Genomic DNA, 23,298 nt, shown 5'->3' with positions numbered 1-23,298 from the left:
AAGTGCAGCAACTAATACGAATGCAATAAGTGCTACGAGGAAGGCTCAGGGTAGTACTTCTTGAAGAGGTGAGTTTTCAGCCTGCGTTAAAGATGGGCAGCGACTCTGCTGTCCTGACGTCAGTGGGGAGTTCATTCCACCACTGAGGGGCCAGGACAGAAAAAAGCTGTGACCGGGTGGATCGGCCGCAGGGACCTCTGAGCGACGGGGCAACCAGTCGCCCGAGGCAGCAGAGCGAAAGTGGTCGGGCGGGGGTGTAGGGCTTGACCAAGGCCTGGAGATAGGAAGGAGCTGTTCCTTTCACTGCCCTGTAGGCTAGCACCAGAGTCTGTAACTGGATGCGAGCTCTTACAGGGAGCCAGTGTAGAGAACGGAGAAGGGAAGTTGTGTGGGAGAACTTGGGGCGATTGAACACCAGACGTGCTGCAGCTTTCTGGACAAGCTCCAGAGGTCTGATGGCCGACGCCGGGGCTCCAGCAAGTAGTGAGTTGCAGTAGTCCAGGCGGGAGATGACCAGAGCCTGGATGAGCACCTGCGCCGTCTCCTCAGTGAGGAAGGGGCGAATCCTCCTGATGTTGTAGAGGAGGAATCTGCAGGAGCGTGTGACCGATGCAATGTTTGCTGAGAACGACAGTTGGTCGTCCAGGGTCACACCCAGATTCCTCACAGTCCGAGTTGGCGTCACCACGGCATCATCAATGGTGATGGACAGGTCTCGGTGCGGGCAACCCTTCCCCGGGAGGAAGAGTAGCTCGGTTTTGTCCAGGTTCAGCTTCAGGTGGTGTGTCGTAATGTAAACCCCATAAAAATGCAAACATCCACTTTAACGGATTGTACCAGTTGTACAGTGCTTTGTTTAAAGGTTGGATATCGGTGATGCATGGTTACATTTTTTACGAAAATATATCCCATGTTGGTGCGTGTGACCCTGGGCTTTAAAGTCGACCATCTCTGGGTGTAAATTAGAGGCAGTACGGTGACGTTAAGGAGTCTGTCCTTCAAACGAAAAAGTCTGGCTTCAGTTCACCGTGTCAGCAGAGGCCTCTTCTGAAATGTGTGACAGTGAACGCCTGCCAACTCCACGAGTGCTGATCAGTAGCTCAGTCTGCACGCTGATCTACCTGTGAAACACTGCTTCTGCAAATCAATAGAGTAACCAAGGAATGTTGATTATCCGTGCAATACTTTTCAACAGGCGATTGTGTTCTTCGAGGCAGAAGGCCATAACACGAAGTCATAATGATGTACGACTGCAGCGACACTGAAATGATCACTGACCTGCACCACACACACACACTCACACACGCAGCGTCTACCTTTGATGTTTATGTATAATTCAGGCTACTGCAGTGCCGGTGAAGGCTAAATGAGCACACATGGTGTGTATTGTACAAAACCTGGATGGTACAGAGACCAGCTGGCCTCGACAGCATGGGTAAATAGCTGCCACTGTACTTTAATATCGCGTAGAAGTTTTTCTGTTGAGGCAATACAGCCTTAGAGTGTTTTGAAAGTTTTTGTCTCCATCTGCCTTTTCTACTCGCTGTTTTGAAATATATATTTTTTTCTTACTGATGGAGTGAACAAAGATCTTTTTCCTGTTATTTAGCTGAACTAAAGAGCCTGAGGACATTTGTCTGTCTTTGCCCAAATGGTAAAAAGTAAAATGTCCCCTGCTGCGACAAAAATAATCATGTTCAAGTTTATATCATTAGCTAATAGCTACCAGCTATTTTAAGACATATGATGTTGGACTCAGTGTTTTAATGAGTCTAATGTTTTTAAATAATGAATATGGAACAGTAACAAAAAAAAATCCCTTTCGCCAATGCACAAATACTTTGTTGCCGTTTTGTTCCTTTTATTCACACATCACTTCTCTTTAAATGCTTTGTGCAAGGGCACAATGTCAGTAATATTTTTCCTGCCAGTTTAGCGATTAACACTTTTTCTTCACAAGCCAGATTGTGTAACCTTTCCAACATCGACAGATGTTTGTGTAGATGAGATGAAAGTTAAACCTGGCATATTCAGAGTATAAAGGATCTACAGAGGAACACTGATCCTCTGATGATCAAAAGAGAGAAATGGTCTGTAAAGTATAGAACGAGTTGATTTTAAAAGAACAGCAGTGAAAAGTGTTTCTGAAGTAGCTGTTAGTGCAGTGGAAATACGTTAAAGTTATGTCTCTACAGTCAAATTGATCACAATCAGTGGATTATATTAAAGTAATTAAACAGACAGCTTCGTTATCTACTGAATTTTATTGATTGATTCAAAATACAGTATAGCTTTTTTTTTAATGCAACCACATTTGTTTCGAGGAAAGCCCCTATGTTTTCAACCATAGGGGCTTTCCCCGTTGTACATTAGTTTCCAGCCTCCATTCCCACCAGCCATGACTGTTCATCCATGTTTCAGTAGACGACACAAGGTCGCCTGAGGAAAAACAAGTATGCTGCTGCTGAATCTTGTTGGCTTGTTTTCGCCAGTTTGTCATAAGCTTGGAGGAAACTACGTTTTTCATTGAGAGAAAAAAATGTCTTCGCCGTCATGAGTCCAATGTGCATGCAGCACCAGCCTCAAGTAGTAGATTTACCACAAGGCAAAGTATCATGGGAAAAATGTTTTTTATATGTTACGTATGAAAACACCTGTAAACTTGATCATTATAAGTGGTTTCTATTTTTTCAATTTGAATGAAATGGTTGTAATCACGCTTGCATGAAGTTTCAATCGTAGTGCTGCTTCTAAACAGAAGTTGTGATGAAGAAAGCTTTAATGAATCTATGAACTACTGAAGGGATTGAACAAGAATCCCTCCCTTCTTTTGCTTCTCAAGGTTCTACTTTTGTTTTTTAATGCCCTTGTCCTGAATTAGATGTGGGTGAGGCAGTGACTACACTTAGGACACGCATCAGTGAACACAAGAGCAGCACCAACAGGAAAGACTTTTAACTTTGCTGATGCTAACAACTTCCTGCATGGAGTGGAGACATTTTTACAGCCTTCACATTCTCCACCATGCAGAAGGTCAGGCCCTCCCACCAGGGGAGGAGACTACAAACACGTTCTGCTCAGAGCAGCTGCCCGCTACATTTTTAATCTGTGTACAGTAGCAACATATCAAGAGGGACATAATCAGGAACTTCAGCTTGTGTGTTTATTTTATAATCTTGTTTTTTGGTTTCTCTGTATGATCTTTTTTTCATGCCCTATAGTCTATTTTACTCTTGAAGGGACGCCCTGCTTTATGGTCTGTTTGACTCTAAATGGAGCATCATTTACTAAATGAACATCATGCTGTATTGAAGAAGACTTGAAACTAGAGATTGAGACCATAAACTCATGTTTACAATGTTTACTGAGGGAATAAATCAAGAGAGAAGTAGAGTCATTTTCTCATAGACTTCTACACAACCAGAGGAGTCGCCCCCTGATGGTCAGTAGAGGGAATACAGGTTTTCAGACACTTCCGCATCAGCTTTACTCGGCAGAACAGGAGGTTGTCGCCTGATCTAGACATGCAAATTGTTTGGCATTGTTGCAATTGTAACACTTCAACAACACTTCAACAACAAAAAAAACATCTGATGAATTTAGTTTAAAACTGGTTAGAGAGCTAAGGGACTTCAGGTCGAGTCTAGCCTTAATATCATTCCAGGTATAAGGCAAAAATCCAAATGTACTACTTTTTCCAGCATAAGTCTGCATACACCATAAAGACCAGCCAATTATTGGACATAAGGTTTTAAGTATTGTGAATGTAGAAATTTAAACTATATGTCCTTGGGCAACCTGCCTAGAAAATCTAATTTATATCTAACCAAATGCCAAAATATTTCTATGTGTGAGCAAATTTAGTACCAACCCCTTCAAGGGTCTTACTATAGATAGAAGGAACCTGAGTATTATCAGATGCAAATAGCACAGCCTTACCTTTGTTTGCATTTAAAAGGAGTTTCAAACTGATGAGGGTTAAAGTCAGACTGCAAGTTGGCAGCCGCAGTCTCAAAAGAAGGAGCAGTGGAATACAGGACTGTATCATCAGCATAACTATGTTACATTGAGTGTTTCATCTATTTACAGATATCATTAATATATATTATAAAGAGTTAAGGCCCCAAAATAGACCCTTGTGGAACTCCCTTTTTCAATTCAACAAGATCAGAAACAACCTGACAAATGTCATGCAACCTCTTAAATTACTCAAACAACTGGCCACAGGTTGCTAAGTGTCATGAACTTTGCAATGCATTTTTGTGTGTGGGAAACAGGAAAAAATTCTGAAAACTGTTTGTCAGATTATGGAAGGTTTTGCAAGCACGGAGCATACAAATACTCTATGTTTGCAGAATGAACAGGTTGTTCATGTTAGAACACAGGCATCTGTACAATATAATGCAAAACCTCTGTAATGAATACTGTTATTGTGTCAGCAGGGTGTCAGGCAGCAGCAATGACTGCACACTCCAACACAATACTCAAAAGTTGACATTAAATTAAATTACACTTCAACATTATATGCCTCATTAATGCAGTGCCTCTGCATTTGTACTATGAGTGTTTTTGTGAATTTATCCACACCTTGTGCAGTATATATACTGTATATTTTACACAGACAGTATATTGAGCGACTGACTGACATTTTCTGACTGGATGAGCTTCAGAAGGCTCAAGTCACAAACTGTCAGATGAAGGGCTTGAAACATTGTTTTTCAGCCTCCGGGCCGAGGGTGTGCTGATCCTCACAGCTCAGTAGCTGTTTGACAGACAGGCTCCTCTGCTCCAGCCAGAGAGACGTGCTGGGAGGAAGTCAGACAGGTCAGAACAGAAAACAAACAACACCAGTCTGATGAAGTAAAGCACGACAAAATCACACCAAGTCAAAATTAGTGCCCTGTCCGTGTCAGCCCACTGATGGCTCAAAAAACCTCAGTAGAAGTGGTGCAGAAAACATCATAGTATGATTTTTTTTTTCAATTAAATAATTAATATTCACATCTCAGACTAAAAACAATAACCGATATGCTACTTTTTCTATTTCTAAACTAGAATGAACGCCTCAGGGGTTCTATGTCTGCGCCGACCAGTCAAGCTGCAATCAGAGACTTTATATAAGAGTGGACATAGACATTGTGACGTTACCCATTGGTTTGTGGATGCCTGTTTTGAAGCCTCAATTTCAGCATTTTTGCGGTACTATCTTGGCTTACGGTCGTCGCCACACAAGTGGACAAATGTGGACGGCTAATATGGCTCTGGTATGTAAGCGACCTGTCAATCACAGTAGCCCCGCCCTAAAGCATACCCTGCTTTATGGTCTGTTTGACTCTAAATGGAGCATCATTTACTAAATGAACATCATGCTGTATTGAAGAAGACTTGAAACTAGAGATTGAGACCATAAACTCATGTTTACAATGTTTACTGAGGGAATAAATCAAGAGAGAAGTAGAGTCATTTTCTCATAGACTTCTATACAACCAGAGGAGTCGCCCCCTGATGGTCAGTAGAGAGAATGCAAGTATAAAACACTTTAGCATTGACTTCACTCGTCAGATCGGGAGGTTGAATTCTTGAGTTAAGTTTTTGGTGAGGTCACAGTGACCTTTGACCACCAAAATCGTATCAGTTCATCCTTGAGTCCAAGTGGATGTTTGTGCCAAATCTGTAGAAATTCCCTCGCGGTGTCCTTGAGTTCTCGCCTTTAAGAGAGTGGACCGGACGGACAAACATAATAAATGTCTGTCGATGGCACAGAGGCAATAAAAATTTAATTTGCCTGAACATAACACAGGACAGCACAAGATAGAAGTACATATTCTCCTGGGATTAGTCTTGAGGAGTGGGAGGAATTATCCAGTGCTTAATTATATCAGTCCTTGTTTTTCAATCCGTGACTTTTATGATGTTATTTAAGGATCCTGAAATCTTTAGGATGTAATATTATCACTAGTATATCTTTAATACATGACTTCACTATCTGGAAAGTGTCCAGTAACTTTCTCTGAGCAAAGGAGGAGGGCTTCTCTCAGAGAGCTCTCAGGCACTCAGAAAGTCACTTTGGATAGAAATGACATCTTTATAACAAAAATGTCAAATGTAATGTAAATGTACATTGCATGCACTATTCATGCTGCTCTCTCGCTCTCTCTCATTTTTTCCTAATATTACATTTAAAATTTAATGAGTGCCTCCGGGGCAGGGAAAAGGCATGCATTTAATTCCTGCATAATGAGATTTAAAAAACAGATTCTTAATACAAATGAACATATTTAATTGGAAGGATGAGCGGCCTTGGCTCTTATTGGTCAAACTGGGGATTGAGTTTGAGCAGGTTTCGCAAAGAGAGATAATTGCAAAGGTTATGGTTAATGTCTGAGGCCACAAGCAGACCGTGGTGTGATTGCTGTGCTCAGAGATGCATGGCTTAAAGGTAGCATCGCTGTGAGGGATGCACACTGAGCGCCATTGAACTATGTGTGTCCAAGACCCTTAAAGAGCTCTGAACCTGTAAATCTACTGATCGCTGTTGTTATTGAAGTGGAGGAAGATGCCCATCAGCTTGATTTAATCATAAATGTTGCAGATACAGTGCTGCTGCAGCAGTAGATGCCGTGGATGGATAGATATCTGGATGAGAGGATGCTGGTGAAGCTCACTCTACTGGATGAATTGTTATTAACATGTGTTGTGAGTGTGCAGGGCAGTGAGACATTTTGAGTGCTCTCAGACTCACAGAGCGTTGGATGTGAGAGCTGACAAGGTGAAGAAGACTAATGAGTCACAATATCTCTGTTTTGGCCAAAGGCTGTGGATCTAACACTCCTTTAACAGCCATAACACTCGGTCCTCTGTGTGCTCCTGAAGTGCTTCTACAGTGTGTGTGCACTGGCTGTGCATGTTTAAAACTACATTAAGAATATCTAAAGTCTGAGAAAGTACGAACCAGTTACTAATCTAACAGCACAATAAGTTTCAAAATGGACTCAGTGTAGGATTCTGTTTTGTATGAAAGCAACAAGATCCAAAGCTGTCCTTAAAAACAAACTGTAAGAAACAAGCAGTTCAGCTGACCAGCAGTGTTTGTGCAACCAAACATGATAATATACAGCCATCAAGTATTTTTCTGTTCTCACTAGCTTAGACTGTATCTAAGAGGTGGACGTAGTACTATACAATGCTGTGGTAGAGATTACAAGCACACCCTGCTTTATGGTGTGTTTGACTCTAAATGGAGCATCATTTACTAAATGAACATCATGCTGTATTGAAGAAGACTTGAAACTAGAGATTGAGACCATAAACTCATGTTTACAATGTTTACTGAGGGAATAAATCAAGAGAGAAGTAGAGTCATTTTCTCATAGACTTCTATACAACCAGAGGAGTCGCCCCCTGATGGACAGGAGAGAGAATGCAGCTTTTAGGCGCTTCGCTTTTGTCTTCACTTTTCAGACCCAGCGGTTGCCGCCTAAGCTACCTTATTTTAGTGACTATATTTTGTAGTTATTAGAGCTAGGCTATGTCATAGTTTAGTTTTTCCAATGCAGAGCTTTAGAGAGTTCTGAGCTAATGCTAATGCTAGATATTGGAGAAGCACTTTTCTCAGTGTTCATTCAGTTTATGGTATGTGCAGTTTTTTGCCATGTTTACTTATTTGTAATAAAACCATTAAAATGTCTTATATCTATAAGCTATACAGGGAATTATATTTAATTTTGCCATCTGTTTTTAACGGATTTTGGAGTGATGCAATTAATGACGGCATTCTACAAGCTAACCAGAATGATTTAGAGCTTTTGAGGAAATGAACATTGTTTTTTTCCCTTTAACAGCAAGAATCAAAAAAAGGTAATGAGTGTTGATTTCTTAATTTTCTAAGGAGGAAACCTCCTGGTTGCCTCAGCTTGCAGAATTAGCTATTAGCTCCATAGATCCCATCGGAGAACCAGATTTCAATAAGAAAGTGGATTTTTCTGCATTGAAGGAGCAGGAATAAACGCCTTCTTTAAGATAAGACAGCTCTCACCGTTTGAGCTGTCCGTTAAAGGCTGTCAAATGAAGAGAGTATTAGTTTGTTGGACTTTGTGATCAATACTTTGCTCATAAGTTTGACATTTGTTGAGAGTTTCAGAGTGTGACTCGACTGCTGATGGAGATGCATCCCGTTATTACGCTTATGTCTTCAGACAAAAAAAAATATGTGTGCAGTCTCTTTTCAAGATACTGTGTGACTGATCAATAATGTTTCTTTCTTTTTTTATGGAAAATTGCCAGGATAAAAAGGACACATTCCAAGGTGAACAAAAAAGCTTTATTTTAAAGCTGTCAAAAGAAAAAATAATAACTGCACCAACTGGACCTCTAAATGAAGTTAAGTTTGCTAAGGCCAGCTCTCTTTAAACCATTAGGACTGAATCTTGAAAGTAATTTCTTTAAACAAATGAAAATTCTCAAAAGGACTACAGCAAAGCCCCTTGGGTTGAGAGAACAATATTGTATCTTTTAATATTTCACAAGCTTATATCTGGATTTCAGTGTTTAACAGTTTGCATTCATGTTGTGCTCCTCTGGTTTCAGTCAGCAACCCAAACTCAACTGAAGTGAATACATTTTGTGTCCTCTTCATTTTCTATCTACCACTGAAAGGGCTTTTGCAGTGGTCGCCTACAATCTTATCTTTTTCTCTCTGGGCCAGAAGTCTTGGGAGGTCGTAAAATTATTTCTGGGGCAAAATCTGATAAAGATCTGTTGGTTCTTGTGAAACTTTTGCTGCTACGCTTCTAGGAAATAATTAGTGAAGCAACCTTAAAGAGAGAGAAAAATAATATAATGGTCCCGGTTTCAACTATTTTATCTCACAGAAATTTAACAGCGCATCACATGTTGGTTGCATGTGATGTGTAAAAATTACATTTCAGCACCATGGAAAAAATGTAACGGTAGGTTTAGGCAACAAAAGCACTTAGTTATGTGTGGAAAATATGTCATGAACTTAACTTCACAATATCTCAACACTTTGGGACTCAAACACCGATCTTGATACCAGTCTGGTAGTTGGAAATCCTGTTTTTATTTGTCTTTATATGTCTTTTTCTCTGTCTAATAATATGCCCTAGATCTGACTGCTGCATAGTCACGAAGATGCGTTTAATTTGTGTGTCCACCACGAAAAAAGGATCCTAATTGACTTTCCATTGGCATTGTTTTCATGGTTCCGACACACAAGAGTTTGTGGCCATTTCAGATATTTCTGTGAGATCAGGTTGGGTTTCAATGCTTCTACCAGTGTTGTGAGTATAATTTCCTTGCACAGAAAATACTTTTTTTGAAAAGCACAGTGAACACATCTCTTACTTTAATAGGGAATTGATTTCTGGAGCGTGAAAACCATTTCTGTCTCTGCCACTTCTACTGAGACTCACAAGGACATTGATAATGGCAGTTGCACCGAATATTACATTAACACATTATCTTTTTTAATTTGCCTACATGTCTCTGTAAAGCACAAAGAAGGGCGACTTATAGACATTTATTGATCCTTTTTTTTTAAGAGATTATATTGGTCTTTTAGTCTTTTTCCTCTCACATCTATTTACTTACACCATTGTCTTTACTGCCAGTCACATCTTATCTCTTTTGCAAAATAATGATGTTAATTTAAGTGCATTTTTGGGTCCCTCCCTCGGTTTGCCATGGTCCTTTGAGCCGTTCACAATAAAACATATCAGCTCTTTTGGTTCCCCTTCTAGATGGAACAATATATATAACCATGTTTAAGGTTTACTCCAACAATTGCTGTAAATTAAAAAAAGAAACACTGTGTATTGAAACATTTTCAAGATCTCACACTTTTGATCCATCTCAGAATATGTAATTTTGGATCGTGTTTACATAAAGACATGGTACTTCTTTATTGTTAAAACCTGACTTGGTTCATTAAGTCCTTACTCGATGTATTCTTGCATTCAGTACCACAGCTCATTGGATGTAAAATAGACACAATTCTGAAGCCAAAGAATGGGAGATGAACGCTAAAGCAGATTAATATGAATATCAGATGGCACCTCATGAGGGAAAAATGTGGAAATGCAAAGATTTATTGCAAAACAATAGACTTACATTATTTGATCAATCTAATTCAAGTTTAGGCATAAAATTTAATCTTTAAAAGACATTTCTCTGCATTAACTCTCTTTCAAGTGCCGACTTGGCATTCTTGGATTTTTATATAAAATATTCTCTTTAGCATCAGGAGTTGTTCTCTTCAAATGCCAACAATGTGTTGACTTTCAGCTTACAGATCTGGATATTAGCGAATTAAAAACAAATCTACGGAGTCAGAACTGCTTCTCTGCAATCAAGCTTTTACTGATTTTGCTCATTTCAGATATGTTTCAAACCATAAACAAGTCTGTACATAAGTATGTCTCAAAAAGTTTAGTTGTATTTGGCTACTGGCTAATTTACTTATCACAATTAAGTCATTAATTAAGTCTGTCAATGGCATGCTAAGTTTAAAATATCAGCAAATGTTTTTAATATTATTTAGGAAGTAAGAACTTGTACTATTAAAATCCTTCACACATGGCTACTATGTCCAGTTTTGAACAATGTTATAACTCTAATCATCTTAATGTCAGCGTGCATGGCTAAGTTATTATATATTTATTGAGCATGGTGCAAATAACACACAACAATGCACAAAAAGCCAGAAACAATGAAAGTCCTACCAAAGAGAGACCAAAGTCAAACCTTCTGAGTAAGTTCCCTGATCTGGCAGGAATCCAATATCAAAGCAGCGAGGCCAAGTGTGATTAAATCTCCACTAAACAAAGTAAAGACAGCTCCAGATCCTTCATTAATATAATCTCTCCAGGAGATATCTCCCTCTCAGCGATAGAGGAGATATCTATTATCAGAAGGGAGGGGGGGGGGATTCAGCTTAAGGCTTCACAGGGTCACTTCAGTTTGCAGTGCGGTGCATATTAATGGGTTTGATCTAATATGAATTATCGTAAATGTCAATATCTTTGTGCAGCTTACAAATATGAGCTCACCATAATTTTCCTGGAGTGAACATGAACTTGTTTTCTTCACCAGAACACATTTTAAAATGCAATAAAAACTAATAACCCACCAAACAAACAAAAAGCAAAATGTTTTTTCTGTCTGTAAGTCAGTTAAAAAGAGTGTAAATCAGTGTTTAACTGTCGATAAAGTATGGAAAGCCTCCTCTGTTTGTCTCACTAATGTGTCTGCTCTGTCGATCAGTAAGGAAACAACGCATTATTTATCCAGCAGCGTCTCATTATAAGCAGATTTCACATGGCTGATAGCAGGACAAGTAATTTAGGGTTTAGCCTCCATAAACCACAGGACTTTCACGTGGCATTCTTATTGAGACGTCTCAAGGCAGTACCACTAGGTTCCTTAATAATTGTGTCATGATTCTAAACCGTCTGTTCCTTGTGTTCTGTGGTTCTCAGAGGTGTGTCACAGTCCTCTGGTACCCACTCTGCTGCCGTCGTCCTTCAGAAGCTCCTCACAGCTGTCGGGCAGCCACGGGCCGGGCTTCGCTAAGCTCAACCGCAGGGAAGGTGAGTAACAGTGAAAACAATCGAAAGTTGAAAGAAAATACATGTATATTTATATATTTCGGTCAACATCTGAAGAGAATACTGACTTCCATCACAATGTGCATTCTGACCTGGTTGCAACTTTTTTCTACTTCTAATAAAACCAAACCACACATCCATGTGACAAAAGCCTCCACAACTGCACTTATACCTGCCCCGTGAGATACATGACAGTATGACAGCTACAGTAGCTTGGAAAATATATCCAATATGGGGCATTACATTTTGATTTACTCTTTTTCAGACCACAAAAGATAAAAAAAAAATCTGGTCATTCGCCTAACTAAAGTTTTGCGTGATAACACAAAAGTACATTTGGTCTTTTTTGTTTTTAACTTGTGATTTTCTTCCCCTCCATTTCACTTTCGGGGCTCTGTACATATCTAATGTTTAATGGTTAATAAATCTGTGTGGTGGGCTCTTTCATTATGGCTCCATACTGTTCGACTAGGAAATGTTGATGAATTTGTTTGCTCGCATCCGTCTGAAATCACAAATCACATCCGTGGTCCACTAGGCTCCACATGATGTACATTTTGTCTTTTTGCGTGCCAAAAAAAAAAAAAAAAAAAAAAAACCACTCAGTCAAGAAAAACCTCAATGTTGGGCTTAAAATTGGTGTGTTATCTGATTAAAATATATAAGGAAACCACCATTAGCAGGCAATAATCCAAATTAGCATCAGGGTTGTGTTTCTGTATGTTTGTTTATGGAGTAATTTGACTCGAAAAAAGATCTGGGTGTTGATGTTTTTTTCAGCTGCCTGATTCAGAGATGGGCTTTATCTTCTCCATATAGATGCACACTTCACCAGTCCTGTGTGAATTTGTGCACATGCATAAAACACACCTCAGTGGAAGTATGCTGTGTTAAAAGAGAATATAATGAAGTTAATGTTTATTTTCTAGAGTAAGATAAATTGTTAAGGATTATGGTAATATTTGACTGATCATCATGGGACTGTGTGTTACTGTGTGACATGTCATCTCGGCCACAGTGTGATCTTTTCCACCTCTCTATCAGCTACACTCCCCCAGAGTTCATATAAAATTTAACAGTTTATCATCAATAAATTAACGCTGCAATCTTGTCCTCCTTCCTTCTCACTCTTTCATTATTATTTTTTTAAAACCTGAGTGTTTTTTGCACCGGTTGTGCAGATAAAATAAGAAAAAAGAAGCTCCCCTCTGCTTCTGTTCTGATGTGTTGCAGCAGCAATGCTCGCCTCCTGAGTCACTGCCCTGCAGGACACACGGCGCACAACATCAAAGACAAGTCTCAGTAGGATTCTCACAGTCTGGACAGACACCTCATGGGGTGAATGATGGACTGACGGATAAAACCCACAACAGTACAGTGGTCTATTGGATGGATGTGCTGATATAGCGGCTTTGAGAAAACACACATCTGTTTTTGTTGCGTTGTGGCAATAGGTTGACTGATAAACACTACAGAGACAAGAATCAGACGGAAGCACTCTGGTGTCTTTGTCTTCGACACAATAGAGGATCTGAATGGTTTTCACCACCCAGGAGACTGCAGGATGCCTTCTCCTTTGTGTGTGTGTGTGATGGCAAACACACACACACACACGCTGTGTTCCATCACTTCAGCCAACCTGCAGATCTGAGTTCAAGCTGCGTTATCAAGGATCTGATGCCTCTAAAGGAAGATCAGACGCCTCTGCACGGCAAAACACAAGTTAGTTTATCTGCACGGAAGAAAAGGAGAGAAGCAAAGAGATGAAGAATGTACGAAACGAGACGGAAAAGGAAAGAAAGGACAGTGAAGACACTTTCAGTTTTCTTTCTTTTTAATCTGACACACAAGAAAAGAACCTAAAGATGCTGGAAAATGAAAAAAAAACATTTACTAATCTGCAAACATCATTTGAACATTAACCAAGTCAGGCTGGTCTCATCCAGCACTCGTTAATTTGTAGAAATCCCACAAAATTATTTTGTAAATCATCCACCAAATTTTGAATAAGGAAGTATAAAAAACCACTAAAGCACACACAGGGCAGACCAGGAGACCACAGTTTGTTCCCCATGTGGAACATCACGTCATGTGACATAATGTAGTTACAGCACTTCTTTAGTTTGTTTACCCTTAACAACAATATATTTCTTAAATCAGTTAAGTAATTAATGCAACTGAACAGTTTCCTGTGAAGGTGAAAGTTTATTTTGAAAAGACCGTATGCATGTGACAAGTAGAAACGGACACATGTTTCTGACTTTTGTAAAGAAAAACGCACAGAAAACGAGGAGGGACTTTTTTGTAAGAAATCAAACGAACCGTTATATGAGCAGATAGAAACGTACTGTTCATGCATATACATGCCATTGTGCACACAGTCTCTTAAAGATGCATCTAATTTGCAAACAAAGTGCCTTATAGATATTAAATATACATGCATATATAGATGCACACTTAAAGTTTGCATATTTAAGTGTGCATATGTATTGAATTACAGTTTAGAACTGATCAATAAATCCGATCAGTTTTGAAAGCAACAACATGGATTAACAAAGTGTATTGATTTAAAAATGAAAACTGCTTTAATTCCTGAATCCCAGCTGTTCTCTGGAGAAGTCATTGGATAATTGAACTTCTCTGGCAGCTGCTAACGCTGCTCATCCTCCACAGTCTCTCTGAGGAGTCGACTCATTCGGAGTTAATTTAGCAGCCAAATGAGCAGAGACTCGTGAACACACACAGCTCTGTTTAAAAAAGAAACACTGACATATCTCTAATTCCTCCAAACACTCTGCAGTTGCACTATTAACCTGCGGAATGACGGAGCATTGTTAAGAATGCAAATGTACATAACTTATTAAAAGCTTAGGAAATCTTTTTTTTAAACAAGTGGCCAACTTTTTGGGGGTAAATCACTTGAATCATTAATTAAAGACTTCTGACTCTGCTTCAATGTGCATCCTTATTTAATAAATGGTCAAACATCATCCAAAATATTGTATTTCATAATTCTGTGAAAAGTGCAGGCTTTTTAGAGCGGCATAAATGAAATGAGAACTAAACATTTAGAGCACTGAAAGCGAAGCCTACTCCTCTTTTATTAGCTATGCAGTACCACAAGCCATAACTCAAATGTCTACCAAGTAATGGAAGTTACTGTGAGGAACTTTTAACTGGTTGTGAAATACTGATGAGCTACATAAGTAAACGAAACCATCAGCGAGATCTATCTTTATATAGTTATTCAATCAGTGTGGCATCTGGCAGCGACAAACCTGCAGCAGACAGATCCAGATCCAGAGCTCCAAGACATTTGTTGAGTTACAACATTTTTTTCCGCAAGAAATTGGAGTACTGTACTATAACAAGCTTTGTGGAGTAAAATGTTAAACTTGCACAATATGACTCTACTTTAATTTTCCCTGAAGGCTTTTGCAAAACCGCTAACTCTGATACTGATACCAAGTGGCTCTATTGGCAGAGAGCCCAGGCTCAAAAGTTCTCTTCTTACAGGACTTTGTTACAAGAAATTAATATATATGTCTATAATCTATGGCTGTCACTACAAAGGGAATTGTACACTGATATGGTCATGATGAGCAATCATCTTTTTGAATATTGAAAAAAGAACAGCTACTTTATGACCTGTTATGACTTATTATACAGAAGTGCATTGACCCAAAAAAGTTATGTCAATGCTAAAGTACCTTAAACCTGCATTCTCTCTCCTGTCCATCAGGGGGCGACTCCTCTGGTTGTATAGAAGTCTATGAGAAAATGACTCTACTTCTCTCTTGATTTATTCCCTCAGTAAACATTGTAAACATGAGTTTATGGTCTCAATCTCTAGTTTCAAGTCTTCTTCAATACAGCATGATGTTCATTTAGTAAATGATGCTCCATTTAGAGTCAAACAGACCATAAAGCAGGGGATGCTTTAGGGCGGGGCTACTGTGATTGACAGGTCTACCAGAGACGTATATGGTGTCTCCTCGTCACTCCTCCACAGTCCAAATATGGTCACTTCTTCCTGGTGACGGAGCTGCTGATCCCCCTCAACGTCATGAACATCCTTACAAAAAAAAAGTTACAAACTCATGCATACAACAAAATCCATCCATCTGATGTTCTGACAGCAAGACGTCACTTTGGGACACACACACACACACACACACACACACACACACACACACACACACACACACACACACACACACACACACACACACACACACACACACACACACACACACACCTTTCGGTATTTTAATTATTTAATGTGTCTTCATCTCATGGTTCTCGGATTATATGAAGGTCTGAAATGAACTGGCCACTTCAATATTGTATAAGTATTGCTTAATGCCTCCGCTGCAGCATATATTATACAGAGAACAGTCCTTAAGCTACAGATTAAACTCTTTTGACTGTTCCAAATTAAACATCAAAGACATAAATTGATAAACTATTTGTGCTCAGGGCTTTTTGAACTATGGGAAAGTTTGTGTCTGATTAAATAAGTTTAGTACAATTTGTCTTCTATTAACAACTTTGCATGTATGGATTTGAATTTGTCAGATATTTTTTGTTCTTGCAGTGTTTAAAGGATCCGGCAGTGTTGATCTTTTCACATAGCAGAGTCTTTGTTGTTATGTTTTAATTCATTTTATTCCCCTTTGATTTTTACAACACTCATAACTCACTCTTTAGAGAAAGTGTCTGTTTTTATGTTGTGAATAAGTCATACTTTATTAACTAGTGTTTCTCTCTTCTTCCAGGAGCTGGAGGTTGGTCTCCTCTGAGTTCAGACAGATATCAGTGGTTGGAGGTCGACCTGGGCGAGCGGACACAAATCACTGCCGTTGCTACACAGGGTCGCTATGGCAGCTCTGATTGGCTGACGGCCTACCTGCTGATGTTCAGCGACACGGGACACAACTGGAAACAGTATCGGCAGGAGGACAGTATAGGGGTGAGTGCACTGTAATATCTTTTTGAAGAGACTAGACAAAATCATTTTGCATGTAATGTGCTGATAAATGATGTGCTCACTAATTTATTTAACAAATTAAAACATGCAGTGAAATAAAAATGTTTAGGATAAAGTTCCTCTGAGGATTAAGGCAGAATAATTGGGGAAATAATCTTTTATAACTCATAGTTGAAAAAAATATATTCAGTACAAAACCAGCTCACTATAAATGTTTCTTTCCCCATTAGAGTTATTGTAGTTTCTGTTGTTTCTTGGAATTTTTCTTAAATTGTTTTACATTATTTTAACCCTAACGATGATCTTTTCCTTATCCTAACTAAGTAGTTTTGTTGCCTAAACCTAACTAAGATGTTTCCTGTGACGATAGAAGTTTATTCTAAAACACTGTATGCATGTAATAAGTGGAAGTTTACACATGTTGCTGGTGATATCATAAAAATATGAGGATACATTTTGTGCAGAATGCCTCGTCAAAATACAAACTCCAACTCAAGGACCCTCAAATTATTTGAAATATCCCAAATGTAAAGGTTTTAGCATCCCATTAAGTCCTCCAACTCTTCAAATGCTCACTGCATTAACCCCATTACACTTTAGTCAGCATTACCTCAAAGCTCTAAGCATAGACAGACAATTCTCCCTATTACAGCAACGCTGTGACGAACAGCTTTGATTTTAAAGCCGTTGATGAGGAAAGACTCTCGCAGCGAGGGTAAAACTAATGTCAGGCTAAGACTCCTTCACACAGAGAACAGAGGAAGTAAAGGCGCTTCTCGCGGCTTAAAAGCTTGTTGATTTCACACTCAACATAAATCAGGGATAAATCCACAGCAGGTCTCCAAAGTCCTCCTAAAGCTCCACATGTTAGTCAGACTAGTGTATTCAGGCTTTTGTGGAACAGAGTCGACTGCTAAACCGCTTCATCAGTCACAATTCCTCCAGGATTTCTCTTTTTCTTTTTAAGCTAACAGGCCAGAGTTGGTGAGGCTGAGTAATTCTCTCCTCTTTTTCTCTTCACATCCTGTTGAAAAGGTGTGAAAGAGGCGAGCAGATGGTGTTGGAAATAAATAATTTTCCTTATAAGGGATTATAGCATCGTTAAGTGGTAATGGAGGCGAAGAACATCTCAGATTTCCTCTAGGAACGATGAAGACTGTGTTAATGAGCGTCATACTGAAATGCAAATATGGGCTCTATGTGCGAAAAGAGAGAATAAGTGGCAGTAGATTAACATAAAGTGCAGAAGATGTGTGATTCGTTTAACTTTATTGATCTAGTTTCATTAAACTTTACTGACAGTGTCAAACCAAAATCCACCAGTCAGCATGTTTACTTTAAAATATTGCCAAAACCACACCGTTTATCAGAGCCAGAAGCTGATAAAACGGTGATAATCGGCATATTTTTTATCTTTCCGATTGTCCTTGAACACGCTTCTGTCAGAAAAAGCAACCGAAAGTAAGCTTAAAATTGCGATATTTCATCAAAAACATTTTACTCTACATGTCTCATTTAAAATCTTGCCCTGAATAAACTGTTTGAAGTAGCCATATACTGTAATAAACAATAAATTCTGAGTTCCTATGCGCAACTTTAAAGTCATGAGACCACCAGTCAGGTGACAAAAATTCCTTGAAACTTTGATTGAACTGCAGACTGCTGAACAAAGTGCATTGAGGAGAGGTTGTAAAAATGTGTATTTGAAGCCAAATTCTGTTTTTCATAAACCTAATGTTCATTTGTAAATGTCCCGAACAAGAAATCGTTCTGAACACAAAAAAACAACATTTGTATCTATGTACACAAAACCAATAGATTGCATTTCGTGACTCTTTCACAAACAACCTTGAGTCTGTGTTGAAAATGAAGGTCTCCCTCTAAGGGCATCAAATCTCAAACTTTCTGCCTATTCTAAGATAACAACATCAGATGGAAGTTTTAATGCCTGTTCAGATATTCTCTAACTGTTTCCCCCCTCCATAGAGAGGTCAGAGGTCAGCATCAGCTACAGACCAGCAGCACAGAGTTAGCACAGATTCAGTGGTTTCTTCAAGGACATTTCAGTCCCTCACTTAGTCATCCTGCAGCAGCTTCACTTCCGAGCAGTGCTGAAATTCTGCAGTTTGATTGTAGGTTGAGTTTGCAGTATTTGCATATAGATTAAAAAAAAGAATAAAGTGATCAGAGCCGGTATGCAGACTGTGGTTTTTCTAAGTGAAACACAGAAATGGCAAGGGGGCCGAGAGAGAAGAAAATCAAGACAAGAATCAGACGCAGAGGTAATTTAGGAGGGAAAATCACAAAGAGATCAAGATTCAGACTGGAACACAATCAAACAGTATTGTTAAAAGTATTTTTTCACTTACATAACACTGTTTTACTTCTTCGTCTGTGTGAAAAGAAGCAGAAGTACCTGAAAAGCAAAAGAAAAGTAGATAAATAGTAAGGAAAATGTTCATGGTTTATAGTGAAAGTTGATAAAAGAGCTTAAGATCACCTTTAAAAAGGTTAAAAAAAGGAGTGTGCAGGGTTCACAGAGGTTAATGCATGTTATTCTCCATGGACCAAGTGTTTACCAGAGCGTCTAAAACATAAAAACTACAACTAGAGCTTCACAAATCCAATTTTCTACCTGATTGAGACTCCATTCACCAGGAACGTAGCCCTGTCTCCACAAAGCTCCCTTCATTAAGAGGAAAATTAAACCAATCGCCCCTCACAGAAGCCTTGGGGGGGGGTTGCACTCTAGCTTTAATATTAACATTTACATTTACCTTTGTGGTGTCAAAAGATGGAGTAAAGCCAGATAATGACTTTCTGCCGTTGATGTGTTCTTCCAGGCTTTTCCAGGTAACAGTAATGCAGACAGTGTGGTCCAGCACAAGCTCCAGCATCCGGTGATCTCCCGCTACGTCCATCTCATCCCTCTGGACTGGAACCATAACGGTCGGATTGGACTCAGATTGGAGACCTACGGATGTTCTTACAGTCAGTTTGGACTTTTTTTTTTTAATCCCCCACTTCCATATATGAACTGAAAAGACGAGAGATTAGTAGATTCTCTTCGTATCTTCAAATTTAAGCTTTTTTATAAATTAGCAGGTTTTAATGTGCAGATTAAAAATGTTCACATAAAGATGGATGAAAACACACCTTATATTTATACAATATACACACTAATTGGAGATGAGGAGCAGATGGGAAGCAGGCAGCAGATCAGCCTTGATTAGAAATGAGCCAAACTGTGAAGTGAAGAATGGACAGGAAGAACCAGAAACAGCATGTGAGGAGAGGCAGTGAGGGCAGAGGAGAGGACACAGGAGAGGAGACAGGAGAGGACACATGAGAGGACACATGAGAGGACACAGGAGAGGACACAGGAGAGGACACAGGAGAGGAGTCAGGAGAGGACACATGAGAAGACACATGAGAGGACACATGAGAGGACACATGAAAGGAGACAGGAGAGGACACAGGAGAAGATGCAGGAGAGGACACAGGAGAGGATGCAGGAGAAGACACAAGAGTGGACACATGAGAAGACGCAGGAGAGGACACATGAGAGGACACATGAGAAGACGCAGGAGAGGACACATGAGAAGACACAGGAGAGGACACATGAGAGGACACAGGAGAGGACACAGGAGAAGACACAGGAGAGAAGACACAGGAGAGGACACATGAGAGGACACAGGAGAGGACGCAGGAGAGGACACAGGAGAGGACACAGGAGAGGACACAGGAGAGGACACAGGAGAGGACACAGGAGAGGACACAGGAGAGGACGCAGGAGAGGACACAGGAGAGGACACAGGAGAGGACACATGAGAGGACACAGGAGAGGACACAGGAGAGGACACATGAGAGGAGAGAGACACAGGAGAGGACATGAGAAGACGCAGGAGAGGACACATGAGAAGACACAGGAGAGGACACAGGAGAGGACACATGAGAAGACACAGGAGAGGATAAAGGAGAGGACACATGAGAGGATGCAGGAGAGGATGCAGGAGAAGACACAGGAGAGGACACAACAGCTGAGAAGACACACAGAGAGAGGAGAGGAGGACGCAGAGAAGACACAGGAGAGAACACAGAAGACTGTCAGGAGAGGACACATGAGAGGACACATGAGAAGACACAGGAGAGGACGCAGGAGAAGGACACAGGGAGAGGACAAACAGGAAGAATGGACAGGAAGAACCAGAGAGGACACAGGAGAGGACACAGGAGAAGACAGCAGGAGAGGACACAGGAGGACACATGAAAGGAGACAGGAGAGACACAGGAGAGGACACAGGAGGGAGGAGAGGACAGGGAGAGGACACAGGAGAAGACACAGGAGAGGACACAGGAGAGGACACATGAGAAGACACAGGAGAGGACACATGAGAAGACGCAGGAGAGGACACATGAGAGGACACAGAAGGAGACACATGAGAGACACAGGAGAGGACACATGAGAGGAGAGGACACAGGAGAGGACACAGGAGAGGACACAGGAGAGGAGAGGACACATGAGAAGACACAGGAGAGGACGCAGGAGAGGACACATGAGAGGACACATGAGAAGACGCAGGAGAGGACACATGAGAAGACACAGGAGAGGACACATGAGAGGACGCAGGAGAGGACACAGGAGAGGACACAGGAGAGGATGCAGGAGAGGACACAGGAGAAGATGCAGGAGAGGACACAGGAGAGGACACATGAGAAGACACAGGAGAGGACACAGGAGAGGAGAAGACACAGGAGAGGACACAGGAGAGGACACAACAGCTGTGCTTGTGACAGTAATAGAAGTCCTCTTCCTAAGTCTGCTGGCTTACAGAGGAACTTTGATTCTGTTACATGAACGCAGGCAGAAGTAATTTGTCTGTAAGAAGCCAAGCCAGTGTAAAAAAGTTAATCAGTTGTTTTTCGCCACCAAACAGGATTTCAACACTTGTCATGCAAATCCATCTATGTGGTTAAAGAAACAAATAAAGACGATGCAGAATGAGAAAACCACACACTGCACATGCTGAACCAGGGATTTATGACATTTGTAAACTAGAATACAAATATAAAATTACATTTTGATATCAGAACACGAGGGACCAAAACAACTCAATGCATGAAATATTGTTATGATATGTTTTGTAACTGTGGTGCGAGAGTGAATCATTTTTAAAGAGTGTGGTTAGGAAAGAAAGCAAACGTTTGCTGGTGGGTTCAGCTGTCAGCTAGAGAAAAATGGGCTTTGAATTAGTTCATTTTGCTGTCAACACTTCCTCGTTTCATCCAAAAGGTCAAGAGGAAGGGAAAAAAACCTACTCAGCTTTAACTTTTTTAAATAATTATTTGTAATAATATTTGGGTTTGTACTGTTTCCAGCAGTAAATGCATCGGATGCAGAATCTGATGCATCTCAGGTCGGATATTTGCAGCACAGCAACGCTTAGAGCCACAATAAGCATTGTTAATTGCATTATTTATTACTAGAGTGGCATGAAAAATGCTCCGTGGTCTATAATGTTTGTTTGTTTGTTCATCATAAACTGGAGGTGCAGAGAAATGATTTATGATTAAATCAGATTGTTGGATCTCGGTCCTCCACAAAACAAAATGCTGCCACCTCCTCTGGAAAGAGACAGATTAGCAGAGAGATGTATGTGTTTCAAGTACAGATCTTCTATCTGTAATTTATAATCTAAACTTTGGTGACATGTTGTTGCACGCTGCATTACAGTTGTCGTTCATGTGTTCTGCCAAAGATTAATATTTTTACATTTAAACCAATTTATGAATTTGTAAATGTGGGTTTTTCACAACTTAAATGTGACTGACAACTGCACTCTCTCAAAATTAAGACATTTCCCTTCACTTTTTGTGTATTGAAAGTCCTAAAAATAGGACTTTTAAGGATCTCTTTGACTAATGTCTGTTGTTAAAAGTCCTCTGAGTAACGTGTGGTTTTGGTTTGTTTGCAGACTCTGACGTGGTGAGCCTCGACGGCCGCAGCAGCCTTCTCTTCAGGTTGAGTCCCAGGCCAAGGCAGATGACCAGGGAGAGCATCTCTCTGACATTTAAAACCCTGAGGAACTCTGGGATACTTCTTCACGCTGAGGGACAGAGCGAGCACAGCCTCGTCCTCGAGTTAGAGAAAGGAAAGCTTCTGCTGCTCCTCCGAAAAGGTAAAACTCCTGAAATCCTTGTTCACACACTGTCATGAACATGCTTGTGCTAAAATGCACATCAATCAATCTGCTGATTAGTCCTTGGTTGTGTGATTAGAAATATCAGAAAGGTTTTAGGTGGCTGAACCTTACTGGCTGTTTTATTGCTCCCCCACATATATAATGGTGGACATTATCATGGTGTTTGTTTACTACTAGTTTCTGTTGTCTTGCTGGTGCCATTGATTGATGTGCTGTATTTTCTTTGGTGTTGTGAATTAAAGGGGGTTTAGAGCAGTACTCAGCCTGTGAAAATGTCTGAAAAATGTTTCTATAATTTGTACATTTTCTGATAAATATTAGTAAAATATATACGAAAAATAATACATTTAAATAATAATTTGCTGACATTTTTTTTTTATATATTTATAAAATATATAAAAATGTTGGTAATTCTTTTGGGGGGGAATTATTGAAAAAAATTATAATAAATGGCTGGAAAACATATCAGAAAAATTATTAT

General features: G+C 39.9%; 1 protein-coding gene across 1 annotated transcript in view; it reads left to right on the top strand.

Moving 5' to 3' along the window:
- The window catches only part of LOC129092700 (contactin-associated protein-like 4), a 74,682-nt gene that overhangs the window by 12,874 nt on the left and 38,510 nt on the right, over positions 1–23,298 (top strand). Inside the window, exons 2-5 of the mRNA XM_054600718.1 lie at positions 11,496–11,606; positions 16,403–16,596; positions 19,458–19,605; positions 22,590–22,793. Of these exons, the coding sequence (XP_054456693.1) occupies positions 11,496–11,606; positions 16,403–16,596; positions 19,458–19,605; positions 22,590–22,793 (657 nt within the window). The remainder of the gene's footprint in view (positions 1–11,495; positions 11,607–16,402; positions 16,597–19,457; positions 19,606–22,589; positions 22,794–23,298) is intronic.

This window comes from Anoplopoma fimbria, chromosome 6, assembly GCF_027596085.1.
Source record: "Anoplopoma fimbria isolate UVic2021 breed Golden Eagle Sablefish chromosome 6, Afim_UVic_2022, whole genome shotgun sequence".
Classification (NCBI taxonomy): Eukaryota; Metazoa; Chordata; class Actinopteri; order Perciformes; family Anoplopomatidae; genus Anoplopoma; species Anoplopoma fimbria.
The sequence above is the reverse complement of the archived record's forward strand: the minus strand, read 5'-3'. Positions and strand labels throughout refer to the sequence as shown.